Source organism: Aptenodytes patagonicus, chromosome 1 (assembly GCF_965638725.1).
Source record: "Aptenodytes patagonicus chromosome 1, bAptPat1.pri.cur, whole genome shotgun sequence".
NCBI classification, from domain to species: Eukaryota; Metazoa; Chordata; class Aves; order Sphenisciformes; family Spheniscidae; genus Aptenodytes; species Aptenodytes patagonicus.
Window position 1 is genome coordinate 94,999,390 of NC_134949.1, and position 17,460 is coordinate 95,016,849.

General features: G+C 46.1%; 1 protein-coding gene, 1 long non-coding RNA gene and 3 other non-coding genes across 5 annotated transcripts; 4 read left to right on the forward strand and 1 right to left on the reverse strand.

Annotated features, from left to right (window-relative positions):
* Nucleotides 1-4,599: 4,599 nt before the first annotated feature.
* On the forward strand, nt 4,600-6,226 carry LOC143155857 (uncharacterized). Its single transcript, XR_012994479.1, has 2 exons — nt 4,600-4,734; nt 5,970-6,226. It is a non-coding gene; the product is annotated as an uncharacterized LOC143155857 (long non-coding RNA).
* TRNAD-GUC (transfer RNA aspartic acid (anticodon GUC)) lies at nt 5,249-5,320 on the forward strand. Its single transcript has one exon. It is a non-coding gene; the product is annotated as a tRNA-Asp (tRNA).
* TRNAI-AAU (transfer RNA isoleucine (anticodon AAU)) lies at nt 5,821-5,894 on the forward strand. Its single transcript has one exon. It is a non-coding gene; the product is annotated as a tRNA-Ile (tRNA).
* Nucleotides 6,168-6,239, forward strand: TRNAD-GUC (transfer RNA aspartic acid (anticodon GUC)). Its single transcript has one exon. It is a non-coding gene; the product is annotated as a tRNA-Asp (tRNA).
* Nucleotides 6,240-6,722: 483 nt separating this feature from the next.
* On the reverse strand, nt 6,723-16,236 carry CPOX (coproporphyrinogen oxidase). Its single transcript, XM_076349608.1, has 7 exons — nt 15,810-16,236; nt 15,566-15,709; nt 14,741-14,851; nt 13,636-13,777; nt 11,077-11,295; nt 9,232-9,336; nt 6,723-7,253 (listed from the first exon to the last, which is right to left on the reverse strand). The coding sequence occupies exons 1-7, from the start codon at nt 16,234-16,236 to the stop codon at nt 7,166-7,168; spliced, it is 1,236 nt and encodes a 411-aa protein (XP_076205723.1). The 3' UTR covers nt 6,723-7,165.
* Nucleotides 16,237-17,460: the final 1,224 nt, after the last annotated feature.

The following is a 17,460-nucleotide window of genomic DNA, read 5'->3' on the forward strand; positions in this document are numbered from 1 at the left end:
CACTTTGCAACTCATGAACGTCCTCCCACCCACCACCGTCTACCTTTCCCCCCTACCCTGTGGGGGCTGGCTGGTAGCTGCCTGGCCCAGCAGACAGCACGCCCCACCGCAAGTCTGCCTGTCGTGGTGCCGGGGTTTGACCCGGCCCTAGGACTAAACCTTGAGCATCATCCATGGTTGAAATAATCTTACCAACATTTCTTTTTCAGAAAATCAGCAACGTAGTCAGTATTCTTTCAGGCTACCTTATTCTGACCATCAACTTTCAGGGTCCTCCCTCGAAAGCAACCGCTGCAAGCTCATATAAAAGAGCTGACTCGTAAAAGTGGAGGAGGCAAAACTGTTGTTAATGACCAACACACTCCTCTCATCCTTGAAAATCTATAGCTTCCTCCTTCACAGATAATCTAATTATAATATACAGTCTGTATATACTAAAAAGTATGAATTTCTTTCTGATACGATCCTGTGAGGTCCACAATCCTGCACAGTGTTGTGATATTGACAAGATAAGCATTCTACAGTGTATTCCTGATTGTGTATTAAAATTAATTATTTGTCCTCATGTAAGGAGCAATAGCAAACCTTGGTGAATAGCCAGCAGTGATACTAACAACTAGCAGGCAGGATCACAACTTACAGCAGTAGCTACAAAATTTCTAACAGAGTTTTCTACATTATATTACCACAAAGGAAATGAAAAATCACTCTTGTAGTTGACAGAAACCAACCTATAAACCTATACATTTGTCTGAAAGGACAGACTCCCCGTAAATAAACATAATAAAAACCCCCCACTTTTCTGTAGAATCTAATGTAAAATTATACTTACAGACAACCTTAAGACTCCAAAGTTTGCACAGTCATAAATGAGTATCTTGTAGAAGAGTTCTTGGCTAAATTGAAGTACAAAAATTAGTTATATGGACACGATCACTTACTGCAAGGTACCATAATTAAGAGGGGAAGAGTAAAGTTCATCTTACCCTTTACTTCCTCTTCCCTGGCCAAGTTCTTCTTCTGACTATGTGATATTACAAAGTTAGGTTACAATGGTTTTCCTGGAAAAGGAAAGAGGACAAAGGTATTAAATTTGACTCATTAGAGAAAGCAAAAGAAGACATATTTCAAACATTTAGCTCTAAGTGTTGTATTTAGACAAATACCTGTCATCAGAGATTCACCATCTTTCACCTGTAGGTTCCTGAAGCAACATTTGAGAAGACGGTTACTTAACTAATTTGTTACTCCAGAAAGCTAAAAGAATAAATATATACCTCTCCCTAGGCATCCTTCTCATCTTGAAAGACAGAGAAATGTATTTTGAACTATATTCACACAATATCTATATATTATAGAAGCAATACAAACTCTGCTTCTTGTGTTTTCTTAAATACTGAAATAATTATTTCGTAATTTTCTTGGAAAATGGTATTTTCAAAGGACTGAGAGATCAATAAATTAGGAAGAACTTAAAAAAAAAAAGGATCAGGGATAATAATATGGCAGTGTACAAAGACAGAGGTTAAGCTTTGCAGACTGTCAGCAAAGGGGGAGAGCACCTTTGGAAGATACCTAAACTCATGCTGGCTGAACACAGTGGATCCCATTAAGACAGATAGGGAATCTGACTTCCTAGGATCTTCTCAGAGCAAATCAGATGACACAAAAGGTAGACCACAAAGCCAGTCAGCTCAAAATTTTTCTGATGCCAAAGCTACATCGAATCATTGCACATTGTCATTAAAAGCTTTCACAGACAAATGCAGTGGCAAAACAAAGACACTTGAATTCAGTAATGTTATTTCTTTATAAACAGCACATAATTTCATATATTCCCTTAGCTTTGTTTTAGACTTCTTTGATCTATGTGGCAATACACAGCAAAAACTCCTGTTTGGAAAATTTTAACCTCTGCACGTGGTAAGGGAAAAGAATAGGAGCGTAGACTATTGGACTAAAGCCGAGACCCTCTCCTAACCAAACATGAGGGCTAAAATCTATTTCCACTCTTAAAGTACAGGCAAACTTAAAAGTGCATTTTCAAAAGGCTTTGAGTTATTGCTGAAATCCCTAGGCAGTTTGCAAAGGACCTGTTGTCCTGCAGAAAGACACAGGTCTTGTTTGTCCCAGTGCTAACTGGGACAATTTCATGTCCCAGTCCTACAAATTTGTCCTACAAATCCATGAAATTTCATGATCTGAGGTAATAAACTGGTTTCCAGTCTGCTTTTTTTTTATAATAGCCTGTCAGTTCTCAAAAGGATTCTGACTTGTCTGTTCTTTGTAATGGAAACTAATGTATCAAGCGTGATTGCCCAAATAACGGGCATTTCTTCTTGTGTGCCAATAAGCGAGGATGAAGATGAGGATGAGGATGAGCACAGATGGAGCAAAAGACTGCACAGGCAGCTCAAACTCAGCAAAAAGCAAAGCTTTTAGATTACGTTTCTGGTTTCATGTGTATATGGCGTATAAGATTACTGGAAAGCACTGCATTTCATTGCACTTGCATCTTCCGACTCCTGGCACGCATATTCCCAGTTGCTCTTTCTTTACTGAGCGATCTCCTGCTCTGGAGAAGGTCTTATCCCAGCGGTTCTCAGTTAGGTCGTTAACATCGATCCCCCTGTGGTGGGAATCGCCTTGATGGGTGTTCCAGGTAGCTCAGCATGTCTTTTGTGGTCAAGTGGTTTTTTTCAGTGCACAGCTCTTCAGAGTTTTCCAGGCTTAGTTCAAAACTAAGAGAGGCTGGAGAACAAGCCGCTGCTTTACAGATAAAAGTCTGGGATTAATCCTGGTCCCTAAAAAGGTGACCAACCCTGTCCGTCTCTGCGCTAAAGGGCAAAGCTACTATTTTGTGTGGTCTTTGATGTTCTTAAATTCCTCAAAGCTTTTGGGAAAGTCAGGCTATGTCTTTAAGTTTTCGTTTAAGGGCATTTGTTAGGACGTAATTTAAAATCTGCCATTGTCGGTTGTCTAAGTATCTCTTAAGCTTGTGGGTGTCGTTGTGGTTTGTGTGGGGTTTTTTGTTTGTTTGGTTTTGGTTTTAAGAGGACAAATTACTTCACGGCTGTATTTCTTGAAGTCAGTGAGGATTCAGACAAGCTCATTTGTATGCTGAAAATGTTACTGTTCTTAGTATTTACCCTAAGAATCCTGAGCAGTGGTTTCACTGCGAGGCAGCAGTGTCCTGTCTGCATGCAGATCAACTTGTGAACTGTTACAGTTTTCAGCCTAGTGTGCTATGGAAAAGAGTGTATGTTTTGCAGGGGGAAGTAGAAGCAGAACCGTCAGTGATACAGATTCTCTCCTGGATGTTCTTCCAACAGTTCAGCCCCTTCTGCAGGTTTGAAAATGGAGCACATCATAAAAATGTATTGAAGGAAGACGTGGCTCAGGGATTTCTGAAACTGCTCTTGTCTTTGAAAGGCACAGTGGCTTCCCATTTCTCCATTTCACAAAACTTAACTGTTGTGAAAAAAACACGTTTGAGGCCAACATACAATTTTTGCTCTCTCTTAGCCTTCCTTCACTCCCCTGTTTCTGCAGCTGATATTACTGGAACAATGTGCTTTCACTTACTTTTACTGTTGTGTTTTGTACTCAAGAACCACCAGAATACGCACAAAAATTCAGTGTGATGAATCCAAGTGTTCAAACCTCTTTGGCTGCCAGCATCAGGACAAAAGGATGCAGAAGTGTAGAATTGCGCTGCTCTGTGCTTTGAATTTAATTATAGTTTACAGTGTGATGAGGCCTACTCACAATAGCAGAAACATAAAGTAGACCTTGCAGCTTCTCTCTTCTCTGACTAGTGTTTTTTGTTGTGATGTTTCTTGATCTCAAAATTCTAACAAAATCCTTTAGAAGCGTGTTTGCGGGAGAGCATGAGACAGACTGGAGTTTAAAATCTGTATTCTGCTTATGACAGGTACTCTCCGTCTGGCATCTGGAGTAGTTGATTTGCCTCAGTACTATTTCCCAGAATCTTTTGATCAGCTTCCTGAGGACTGTGGTCTCTTTGATGGACAAAGACCTACGGCCCTGGAGTCCCGCAGTGTTAGTGACCTAGCAATGCTGCTGAGGGGCCACAAAAGGAAACCGCTGCCTATTGAATTTGGAGCACGTCAGGTTTCCTTTTCTTAGGTATATGGCTTTTTGCAGATTCTTCCACGTCAGTTGCTAAGTATTTCATATGGACTGCCCACAACCTTTTTTTTTTAAGCCCCTATATCTCACTGATAAATTACGCTTTTTAAACTTAGAAGCCTTTATTGTGGGGGTTTCTTTCTTCTTCATGCACATCTGGGTCGTTCTGCTCTTTTTTGCATCAGATGTCCCTGTCCTATTTCTTTCTAACTCCAAATTTTCTTACACCGGATCTATGACTGTCTCCTCATACCATGCATTTGTCAGTCTTCTAGTGCAGCTTTGCGATCTTTTTTGGCAGACTGCGGGAACGTCTGCATTACATGTTGCCTGGTTTTGAGAAAGCTCTTGCATTATCGTGATACATTTATATGCTCTGTGCAGCTGTTACCTTTTTTTTGCTTCCTAATATGTTCTTTTTATTAATGTATTTTATGACAGGTGGTGTTAGTAGCAAATGAAACGGCAAAGGAGAAGGCACCTGAGGAGCTCAGCTTAGCACCCGTACTGACAGTTTGTGAAGCAAAGGGCTTAGAATTTGATGATGCCCTCCTCCTTTACAACTTTTTCACTGACTCGGAGGTATTTAATTCTTAAGTATTTTCTGCATTTTTTTTTACTTGATGCCTTGATTTTACAAATGATCTAACTGGCTTTCCAGCTGGGGAAGGGTTCACGCTTTCCTCTGAGGACAGGTGGTTTCACCACAGTAGAAAACAGGGCTCATCATAGGTTTAGGAAATGAGCCCTTCTTCCCTTCGTGCTGGGAAGCCCCTTCCTTAAGACTGGCTGTTGCCATTTCGGGGAGAGCCTTGGGGTTCACACAACAGCGTGCACGCACACACGCCTGCACGCACACCAGCCGAGGCTACTCCGCTGGCTTACGGCACGTCCCTCCCGCCTGCTCCCTGGCCAGGTCAGCGCAGTTGGTTTGGCGGAGGGACACCCCACCACCCCCGCGTAGCCTTTACCTTGTACTGGGGTGCTGGGGCCCGAACAAGTGCCTTGTATCACCGCTCTGCTCACAGCGCGGTCGCACCGACGGCGGGCGGGGGTCCCTGGGGCTCGGCGGGGGGGGGGGTCCTGCGCACCCCGCTCCTCGTTAGTATAGTGGTGAGTATCCCCGCCTGTCACGCGGGAGACCGGGGTTCGATTCCCCGACGGGGAGGAGGCGTCGCCTTTTACCCCCGGCTAGCGCTCCTGCTCCTCCCCCTCCTCCTCCTCCCGCCGGAGCCCCGTCCGCGGCGTGGGCGTGAGGGAGGGAGGCGATCGGGAGCGGCTCCCGAGCGGTGGCGGCGGAGTGGGTGTTCGAGCCGCCTGGGGAGCGGAAGGGGAAAGCGTGGCGGGTCGTTTCGGTGGGGCTGCCCCCGGCCGGGAAGGCGCGTGTCCGTGTGCGGCCCTGCCGAGCAGCTCCGTGCCGCCGGTAAACGCCGCCCGCGTGACAGTTTTGAAAGTCTGCATTTTAGCAATTCTCGTCACCCCGGTTAATGCCCGTGCTGCTCTGCCAGAGGTCCCGGAAACGACCCGCCGAAGTGGTCTTTAAAAAGAGCGGGCGCGCTAACACTGCGGGTGCGGCGCCCGTGGGAGCAGCTCCCGGCAGCCGTTCCACCCGCGACGTGTCCCTGGGAGCGCGTGAGCTGCGTGCACGCGCAAGGCGGTATGCAGGCAGGCCGGTTAGCTCAGTTGGTTAGAGCGTGGTGCTAATAACGCCAAGGTCGCGGGTTCGATCCCCGTACGGGCCACTTGGTCTTTTTCCCCTCGGATGCGAGAAAATCTCTGGCTTTTACTGAATGTTTTATTTTTTCCTTCTTTTTGAGGGGGAAGCATAACACGGAAACGATCACGGCAGCCCAAGGGGAAGCTTGGCTTCCGTGAGCGGAGGGCAGCGAGCGCGAGCCGGCCCGGCCGGGCGCCTCTCACCTCGACGCAGCCGCCGAGGCAGCCGCCAGCCGGAAACCCGCCAGAGGTGACGTTGTACCACGTCCTGGCGGGAAGCCGAAGGAGTCTCAGCCCGCTCCTCGTTAGTATAGTGGTGAGTATCCCCGCCTGTCACGCGGGAGACCGGGGTTCGATTCCCCGACGGGGAGAAAGCGCTGCCTTTTCTCAGCCGGGCGGCAGGGAACGGGACCACCTCCCTTGCTTTTCCCCACGGGGTCTCCTCGACGAGGTTCGTACCGGGGGGAAATAAAGGGGACAATCAGCCCGGGGCTGGGAGCAGTGTGAAGTGCTATGTGGAGGACCTCGTGGCAACACCCAACAGCTTGCTTATCTGTCTCCGACCTTCCTGGTAAAGGAGCTGGCCCGAGGCAGGTTGCTATCCTGTCCTGATCACAGCTGAGATGGGCAGTGCTGAAAGATTTTCTCCTCAAAACGGACAGTCAGCTTTCCGCTCTCATCAGGCAAGACTGGGACCCGGACCCCAACCCAGAATCTCCCAGTTACTGATCAGTCAGGTCATGCTACCGCAGCACGTTTTAAGACACTTTTCCCTTCTCAAGTCCAGGTAGATAGCCTCAAAAAACAGTTAAGTATCACCTTTTTCACAACTTCCTGTAAAGCAGACTTTAAGGTTTAAAATCATATCAACTATTCCCTTTATTCTTTAAAAAAAATATTTCTAAAACATTCCAACATTTTCTAGGAGTAAGCAGTGCTATTTAGGCACAGATAATGCTTTCATTCCACTGGGAGAACACTTCACAGTAGTTTACCATTTTGCAAACAAATCGGTTGAGGAAGTTCTTAAGCATGCACGCTAGTCCTGTGAGGGTATCACCAGTCCTTCACAAGGCAACATCAATGGGGGCGAGAACATTAGCTGATCAATCTTAAAGAATGAGTTCACATATTTGCAAGTTATAACAAGTCTACAGCATTATTAAGGCACCAGGTAAGAGTATAAATAGCTATACTAAAATGCCACGCAACAGCAGCTTGAATGAGCTGGTGTGCAGGCATTCCCGTTCTTTCATAATGGCTCAGTGTAAGCAGTCCATCTTGTTCACGATCCGTGTCAGTGCACCCAGTCTTTGGGATTGCGCAGAACCTCCAGGATTTCTGCTTCTTTCGAGTTCTCTGGAGGGGTATGCATGTACTCCCACCTGCAGGGAGAGGGGAAACTCACTCAGACTGCCCAGCTGGCTGCCACCTCTCCCGCACCAGGCTGTGTTTGGACTTGAGTTGCCTTTTCTGAGGATGCAAAGCTACATACACAGTTGATACTCTCGCGTCAAGTAGACAGATATGGCAACAAATCATTAAGTTCATCAAAACCAAATAATAACACTGGAAGAGACAGGAGAAATGTTAGCTTGATCTTTTCCCCAACTTCTGGAAAGGCTGGAAGAACAAAGAAAAAAGAAAGAGCAATGCCCCCTACCGCACAATCCATGCAGGTTTATTTGCAAAGATCTTTTAGCAGTCTTGTGACATACTAGTGTCACGAGGAAGATGAGCCAAAAAAGAACCCAGACAAAAGAGAGTGAGGACACGAGTCTTAAGGGAAATTGCCAGCGTCAAATTTTATCATTTGATCCTGATGCAATCTTTTCAGCCACCCAGGGCAAGTTTTTCCAGAAGCTGGACTGGAAGCACTACAAGTCCTTGTTGAATCTTGGGTTTAAAAACGAAGTTGATAAGAGACCACTTTTTATTGAAAAGGCAATTAAGAGGCATGACAGAGGAAGAAAAGTGTCAGCAGTCACAAAGGGATGGGTACAACCTTTTTCCATTTTTTTCTCCCAGGAAGGACCCATTCATGCTGTTAAATGAGCTATCTATGTTGACGAAAACAAGCGAAACCAGATCATCCCAGCAATGAAATCAAAAGGTAGGACCATGCTACACCACCAGGTGAGGGACGTATCTGGTGTTGGCAGTGGGATGAAGCTATATGGTATGACCAGGACTGCCTTCATGGTTAAGGGGTAGCAGGCAAAGGTCAGTTATCCTAGTGGAGGGAGGTCACTAATGGAGTCTTATGAAATTCATGATAGGGCCTGTGCTACTCAGCGTATCTAAAAGCAACCTAAAAAAGGGGCATAAACCATAAATCACAGTTTGCTGATATTGCAAGATTAAGCAAGGTCGGTTAAAACCTAAAAAGGCAGTTGAAGAGAGTTAGTATCGAGCCAAGCAACTGAGCTATAAGATGGGAGGTGAAATTCACTGTTGATTATTGATCTAAAGTGATGCACACAGAAAGAAGTTACATACACGTTAAGAGACTGAGTTAACTTTTATTGCCCAGAAAAGATCTTGGCATCATAACAATTCTATGAAAAAGCCAGCTGAACGCTTAGCAGTAGTCAAAACCAGCAAACAGCATATTAGGATTATGAAAGGAATAATGAATTAAAACATCATTATGCCACTGTATGAGTCAGCAGCACACCTGCATCTTGGATATACATATGTAGCTTATGTTGTCTGCTCCTTATCCCCAGTTCAGAAAGAGCATAGAAAACTTAAGCCTAGAGAAAAGTGGCAAATGTGATCACAGGTATGGAACAGCTACTGTACAAAGACTAAAAGGAGGGGGACTTGTCAGCCTGGAAAACAGACAACGAAAAAAACAGAAGCCTGTAAAATAAGAACTGTTATGGAGAAAATGAACAGGAAGAAAATCTGGTTACTCACTGAAAAGTTGAATGAGGTCATCAGGTGCGAGTAGAAAACAGAGAGGCACTTTTTCACACAACACAGTTAAACCGTGGAACTTCCTTACCACAGGCTTGTCAGGACTGCCATAAGCTCACATGGTTTCCAAGAGCTACTAAACAAAACCCCATGGAGCGAGCAGGGGAAATCTATCAAGAGGTACTAAGCACAAAAAATACCACTTTTTTTTTTTGTCAGAAAATATCTAGGCTATGTTCTAGATATTTTTACCATTACTGACAACTGCACAAGTGTAGCAGCCCAGAGAAGCATCTGCATGTATTTGGCCAGTTCTTGTATCAAGCATGAACTAACCACTGTTAAAGAGACTCAACACCAGGACATAGCTTTGATTTAATCCTATAAAGTGTTTTAATAAGAACAGTGCCTACCTGCAACTCCACATATCTATGCCCTTACCTTGCAGTCAGTGGCAGAGACATAAGAATGCTTTCAATTCTTGATCCTGGTGTCAGGAGGCCAAACTTTGTACCTCTGTCATAAACCAAGTTGAACTCCACGTACCTATGGGGAGTGAAGAGATGTAACAGAAAAACAAGGTTAATATCAGAAGTTCCTTGTGCCTTCTTCAACTAGCAGACACCAAACAAAACCAGCCTGTCTTTCTGCTGTGTTGGGTGTCAAAATGAACCCTGGTTTGGGGCCAACTGTTCTCTAGCATCCTCTGCATCGGAATGTAAGAGTGACCTTGCCACTCCACAAAGCATAGGAAGTAACAGACGAGAGCAAACTATTCAAGAAGGGCATTGTGCATGGTGCTATACTATAGCTTACTTTTCCTAGGCCTTAACCCCACCGGCAAGCTCGACACCAAGTTTAGCTTGGTTATGCTAGTACTCCTTTTTGTGATGGTGCCAGACATAAGAGGAGCCTTAAAGGAACTGGAAATGACCACAGGAAAAACTCTACTGTGCAGTCCCCCATGCTGAAAGACACATAAGCAGCAAGGTCAGAACAAGATTTTGTTTCTTGGGGAGCACTTAAAAGCAGCAGAAGTCAGACAGCTTCAGAGTGCTGGCTGGGACTTGTAAGTGCCAGAATAGACAGTTTTCTGCCCCCAGCATAGGACCAGAGCAGTGACAATTCAGCAGGGGTTATCTTAGTAACCAGTACTGAGGTACTAGTATTTAACAGAAGTACATGAAGGGAGGAGCGCTTATCTATTTGCAGAAATGGAGAGCTTAGCCTAGCCCAGTAACCTGCAAACAGATGCAGGGAACTAAGCAGACCTCATGAGCCAGTCCTGGCTGCAACCGAAAGAAGCTATTCCCTCTTATAACCTTAGCAGGATCCTGAAAGGCCAACACTCCCAGGAGCAGCCTCACCAAATTAAGCATATGTGCTTATTTGAATAATTGCTGCAGGCCAGTGATCTAAACTTGAATGCTTATGCTTATGAATACTTCTCTGTGCCACTCTCATAGATTTCTATGCAGAAGAGGCAGAAACTAAAGACTCCCCAGTTCTGCACAAAGCACGTGTATTCTCATTTCTCCATATGCTTACACAATCACAGGACATAGACAAAGGAGTACAACTGTATCTACCAATGTACTTAAGCTTTTGCAGCATTAACAGTTGTTCACGTTAGTAAGCATCCTCAAAAGTCTTTTAAGTTATAGTGACTTTGGACCATGCCAGAAAAACAAAATCGCTCTGTATCTTTATTCCTTTACAAAAAGTTCACTGCGTCCTCATTTCAATGCCAAGATCAGATAGAATAAATATGTATGTAAGAAGCTGGAAGTACTCTTGGGTACAGTTATTCCATGACGTTCTGGGGTTTAGCTTTATTCCTGAATAGGAAGCACAACTCCCTCACCCTTACGCTCCTCATGTCATACTGTATCCCCCATCACTAGGCTGCAGGAGAGGGCAGGATTCAGGACACCACACACCCCTTTGCTTGTTACAAAGCAGCAGCTTCTCTTGGTTTTTGAAGGAGTTGCAGAGAAACTGTGGCATTTTGTATGGGTTGCTTGTTGCTGCAACATGGGAGAGTGGGGCATACAGATGAGGGTGTGCTAGCACCTTCTTTGCACCCTCCCCAGCAATCTGGCATTGGATTTCAAAAACAGTTCTGTACACAAAAATGTTGAAATTCTCTGGCAGGCTTTAGAGCACTTACGCAAACTTAGCCCACACCACAACAGGACAAACCCTGCAACCATGAAGAACTAGCTCTTTTTTTTCTCGCCAGCATAATCCACCTCTCATGTATTCTTTTGCTCCTTTAGTACTCACCGTCCTCTCCGAAGCTGCTGCCATAGCTTTTCCTCTGGTGTGAAGGAGTCATGGCAGTGCCTTTTCACAATGGGAATGTAACAAGGCACAACAGCTTTGGCACAACTCTTCACAAACTGGAATACCTCCTCCTTGGAGGGAGAGTCCACGTCGTCAAAGAATATGCCTCCAATCCCTCTTCGCTCACCACGGTGCTTGATATAGAAGTAGTCATCACACCTAGAAGAGGTAGCAGACAATTATTAATATGGGCCACAATATTCAAAGAAATGAGCAGAACTCCAAACAGTTACGTGGCACAGGATGGCACTAGTGAAATACTGATGAAAAGTCAGTTCCTGCAGTGCCGGGTGCCGCACTGTTTCACTGACTGCTGAGAGCCAGGACGGTACAGCACCACCTGGAAAGCACTCCTGCATTCACTTACAGTAAAAGCTCTGATTAAATAGTCCCTGCAAAGCTACGTATCACTGCACAGTCACTGAACACGTAACACTCAAACACCATGGCAGATGCTTCCCCATGGAGTGATCCAATCCATATCCTCTACTTACAAGGAGGAGGGACACCTGATTTCAAAACTCCTTCTAGATTTGATTCCCAGACTTTTACATAGATCCCAAATTATTTGTACAGCCTTTAGATGAACTCAAAATAAACTTGGAAGATAATTTATTTAGTCTTTTTGCCATTCTAGTGAAAGAACTGGTTTTCTGCATCAAAACTAAAACAACCTATAAACCCAAGACCAGATAAGAAAGCCACCGTCACTTAAGGAAAAATCAAAAGTGAGTCAGCCTTCCTTGGAAAAAGGCTCTTTAATAGTTAAACTTGGAAGATGGAGTCATTCTAGCAGTGGCTTTTCATGGCTCATGTTCAAGTTTATGAAGGAGTAAGTGCAGATTATCCTACAATAGGGAGGCAATTAATCTCTTTTGTATTTACTGGGCGTATGTAGGTGTGCAATTACTATAAATTAGCTGATTCATTGTATCCACACCCTTTCTTGTTCATAGTTGCCTGCTTGGGCAGCCATGCTCTGCAAGTCTTCACATGGGGAAGAAATGGAAGGGAAGCAGGGAACAGAAACCATCAACAGCAAGGAAACCCTGCCTTCCTTTAGGACTAGTTTTCCATGCATGTATCCATCCACAGTTGCTGTTCTTGAGCAATATAGATGGCATGGCCTTAGCGAGAGAGACGTGGAGATATAACAGATAATCTATGCCATTTTTTTTATTCACTGGGATGATCAGCTTTTTTTTTTATAGCAGCAGGAAGAGTTAGGAGAAAAGGGTGAGTCACAAATGCAGAAGAGAACAAGCCTGACAAAAGTCTTAAAGCTACATCAGGAAGACAGCATGGTAAACATAACGTTTGAGAAAGGTGGGAAAAGGGGCAATGCTAATTAGTAGAAGCTCAGAGGAGATTCACGCTGCTGTGGCAGTGAGAACCACATGCCCCTACACAGCTGCTGCTTACAGCAAACACTCATGCCGGGACTGAAAAAACTGCCTTTGTCCATGGGATACAATTAGTCCTCCCCTCACTGCCCTCAGACTAAGAATAGGCATCCTTCTCTCTGACCTCCTGCAGCTGGCATTACTAGGCTGCTTACGCTGCAAACAACCTGACTATTAAGGCAGACACTCTGAACTACCATGCAAAAATTCCTCAAGAGAACAAGACATAGTCTTAAGGTTATAAGATGTGCTTCTCTACCAAGTTGTTCACACCCAAGCTACAACACCCACTTTATCTCCTGTCCTCAGACAAGACCTGGTAGCTTACAAAAGGGTAACGCCTCCTTCCTGGATACCACAGCTTGCAGCAGATAGGATTATCAGACACAGAGCAGCAAGCCCCCACTGAACAGTGAAGGATCCCATCACCTGTATCTCTCAGCTCAAGAAGAACATTCAAAGTTTGCATCTTTAGAAAATATGCTGTTGCACTCTCAGTGAATGTGTCACTGGAAAAAAAGTACAGCTCCATCAAAACTATGAAGCTTCTACATTAAGGACAAGCTCCTTTGCCTACCTGCCAAAAAAAAAAAAAAAAAAAAAAAAAAAGGTAATGAAGGTCAGACTGAAGGCAGAAAAACTGGAACGGGATTTTCAGAACTGCAGCGCTGGCTCAAGAGCTCACGCTCAAGTCATGCACATTTACCACGAGTTCACTGTAAGCAGAATTAGCGCAAGTCCATGGGGCAAAAGTCTTGTCCTAGTTTAACACCAGAGGCTAAAAGGAATTTTTAAGTTGCCTAGTGAAGTCTGTGGCTTACAAAACCTTGTAGAGTCAGCTTGGTTTTTATTCAGGCTGTAGACTTATGATCCTAGTCGTCAGCCCTCTGATTTGAAAAACTCAGGCCTCTGTAAATAAGAGATTGTTTTAGATTACATTTTGTCCCAGTGCACATTTGCTGATTTTCATTAGGGTCTGCTGATACTTTTCAAAAGGCAGCAGAACCTACTGTTCCTAGAGTACACTTAACTGGCAATATCCAGTGCCGCCTTCTGCTCCCACAAAAGGAACCCAAGTGCATCTCTCCCCACATACCATTTCTTGTACTTGGGATACAGCTTCAGATCATGCTTGTCACAGGCTTCTTTCAGAGTCTTGTGAAAATGAACGGCATCCTCTTCATTCAGGTAAGTTGGAGTGAGGTCAGTCCCACCGCCAAACCACCACTGTTTAGTTCCTATAGGAGAGAGGCGAGCAGCAACATTTTTCTTTTAAACTTCCAAACAGAAATACGTTGCTAGTGGTTCACCAAGAACTAACAACTACTTTTACAATACAAAAAAAAAATCATTATTCAGTGGTGTTCCTAAACATCAATCGTGAAAAATTTGAGTTTGAAGTAGCACGGTGACCAGTGACTTCAGGAAAACATGAAACAAATTTCAAAGCAGTGAAAACCATTTGTTCAGTATTTTGGACCGCTGACCCTGACGATAGGATATCAATTTCACAAGATAGGCTGGCAACTCCTATTCAAGAATCCGGACACATTTTACTGCATGCCAAAGAAAGGAAACATCCTTATTAAATCCAGGGAAGTAATTGACTAGAAACGATCATAATGCTCTGGCAAAATCATTGAAAGAAAACTGTCTTTGAGCTTGTGACAGTGTACGTACACTGGTACAGACAGGCTGTCAGTGTTAGACCACCTAGCCTAGAGTCCTGCTTCTGACAGCAGCAAGTTGCAGAAACTCAGGGAAAAAAGGCATGCTGCATGTAGAGAGCGATGTTTCTGACAGTGCGTCCTCCCAGCCTCTGAGACAAAGGTGCATCCCGACCAGAATGCTTACCAGCCCTTCACAGACCTTTCTTCTACTAAATTCTAGACTTGCTTCTTTGAATATGTTTTACACTTATTTATAACCTCCTACACTTTAACTTAAGTCTGAAACCCCTGGTCTACGCTGCAAAAAGTAAGCTGCAAACCCCTTTACTGTACCAGATGCACACATCACACTGATTTTACAAATGGGCAAAGGCCCAGAGTGTACGAGATCCAGTGCTACACAACAGACTCTTGGCACAGCTGGGAACAAACCTGGACCAGTTCTTAACCTCTTACGCTAGCCATGCGTTCACGCTTCCTTCACGTGGAGTCACACATTTCATATGTACTTCATAGGATTAAAACTCTTACCATCTGCTTCTTCAATTTCAAAGTATCTGTAGTTGAAGTGCATGGTTGGAACATGAGGGTTCTTTGGATGGATAACAGAGCTCACACCCATGGCGCAAAAAGGCAGTTTCCCTAGATAAAAAGATGCACAGAAAAAAACTTTCAGTTTTTCAAATAACTTCATTTATTACCATTTAAGGAACATCACTATTTTTCCTTAGGTTCCAAGCTACTGTTCCGCTACAAGAAAATTTCTCACGTTGGGTCACCATAATTACTAATCAATGTGCAATTTACTTCTCATCCACACACTACTGTGTGGACCTAACAATGCTTTTTTTTGGTATTTGTCCTAAAATGCAACAATATGGTAGAGCACCCATTAGATGAAGATTGCTTAAAACGTGACTGCTAAGGCTTTCCACCGCCCCCAGTCCTCAGAATTACCCTTTGCTACGTGAATGTGGGCTGAATCCTCTTCAGCCTTTGGGTCTTTTTGTTCTCTCCCTCCACCTCTTTGGTACATAACTCCTGCGCTGTTTCACTGATGAGCTACAGCGTCGTTATTGAGAAGCAACCTGTGCCTACAGTACATTGCTTAAAGCGGCAAGACAGAGGGAGAAGCACTCTGATGCCTAGTTTTTTTAAGGATAGGAAAGTCCACCTGCCAGGTTTACTGTTTGGAAACCACCATGATACAAACGAAATCTTCCCTTGCGCGTTGATCAGTCTGGCCTTCCTCTCGTTCTGCTCAAAGGCCAGACTCTGCTGTCAAAGTACCCGCACGGGAATACTCGGGTGAACGCCTCCCGGTCCCCTACCCCACCTCCCCGCCGGACACATTACCGTCTTTGGCCTTCAGAGACTTCCCCCTGCTTCTCATCTGCCGCGCTGCCTCCTCGGACAGGAGCCCGAACACGACGGACACGTTCACACCCGCCTTCTCGAAGACCTCGCCGTCCTGCAGCACGCAGCTGATGCCGCCTCCGCCTGCCAACGCCAGGGTCACCCCGCGCCGGGGCCGCCGCCCCCCGGGGTGACCGAGCCCGGGGTGCCCGTGCCCGGGGTGACCCCCGCGGCCCCCCCGTACCTTCCTTCCTCTCCCAGGTGTCGACGGCGAAGGCGGCGCCGGGGTCCAGCGCGGCCAAGGCGCGGCACACCTCCCCCTGCGTCTCCATGATGAGCAGCTCCATGCGGCTCCGCAGCTCCCGCCGCCGCCGCCGCAGCTCCCGCAGCCCGCTCACCGGCGGCGCCATGAACCGCTGCCGCAGCTCCTCCTCCTCCTTCTCATCCTCGTCACCCTCGGACGCCGCCATCGCGGCCTGCTGCCACCGCCACAGCCCCAGTCCCACCCCGCCCAGCGCCCCCGCCGCCGCCAGCGCGGCCCGCCGACCCCCCCGGCGCGCCGCCACCCCCAGCGGCGCGGAGCCCAGCGCCCGCCGGCCCGCCGCGGCGGCGAGAGCGAGGGCAGGCGGGCCGCGGGCGGCCCCGCGGATCAGCTGCGCGGCCGCCGCCATGATCAGCGCCGCACTGCCGGCGGGGCGGGGCGGGTCGCGGCCGGGCCGGGCGGGGCGGGGGCCGTGCCGTTCCGCGCGGTATATAAATAAGTGTTTATATACGTGGGTATATGTCTGTGTCTGTACAGGGGAGTTCATCCCAGCTGGGTGCCGCGGGGCGGTGTAGGCCTCCCGTAACCCTTCCGGCCGGGTGCTCCCGCAGCCAGCCGGCCCCGGGGCTGGGTTGGCGCCGGGCTGCCCGCTCCGTGTCGGCGCTGCGGCCGGGAGAGGCAGCGGCGGAGGGAGCGCTCGGGCGCCGCAGCCCGCCCGGTGCAGCGTTGGAAGAGGGGGCTGTTGTCCTTGCGCCCGTAAAACATTTCTGCGTGGTAGTATCGGAGAACCTGGTTTCGTCAATGCAGCTGCTTGAGACTGCAGTGTCATGGGAGTAAAGACTTGTAGAGGGCCAGGCATGGCCGGAATAGGAGTAAGGATGTATTTTCTTGAGCTATCCTATGAACCGAGTGGAATTGCTCACCTGTGTATGGCATTGCTGGTTTTATACTTGCAGTAACGATTTTTTAGAATCTGACCTGTTTGTGGGACCGCCAGTTTACTGCAATGGGAGTATTTCCCATGGATTTGAGAGGGCTCGTGCTTATGCCTTCTTTGTTCTTTCTAAAGTTGAAGCACTGTTTTTTGTCCTAATAAAATAAGAATTCAGAGTAACAAGGAGAAGGGCTATGTAGAGCCAGATGTTGAAAGGTATTGCATAGCACCAACTTAAGTTCAGAGATTGATTTTCTTGGTGCTGATGTTGGCACCAGATCCATTAAAATGATTTTTCTCAGCTGCCTCGATATTGGCTGTGTCAACAGCGGGACAGTACAACAAACAAACTAGCACAATGACAAAAGACTTGAGCAAACAAATAAAATGGCAATTTTCCTCATGCAAACACATAAGTAACAGTGCAGCCATTGGTGATGGTACTATGCTGAACTGAGCTATGAGAGTTTTCTTTCAAATCAAACAGCTGATTTACTAATGTTATTTTTTTTAAATAAGCATATTATTGTTTTCTAATAAGTGAGGACATTTATTAAACCTGTCCTTGATTGAGGACCCACATGAGGGTTAGGCTGAGAAAAAAACCAGCTACCTCAAAAGCCTAGCCCTGCAAGGTTTGTACACTGGTATGGGACTGTTCCTTGGAAACAGTGAGCTTCTGGTATTTCAGGACTGTTT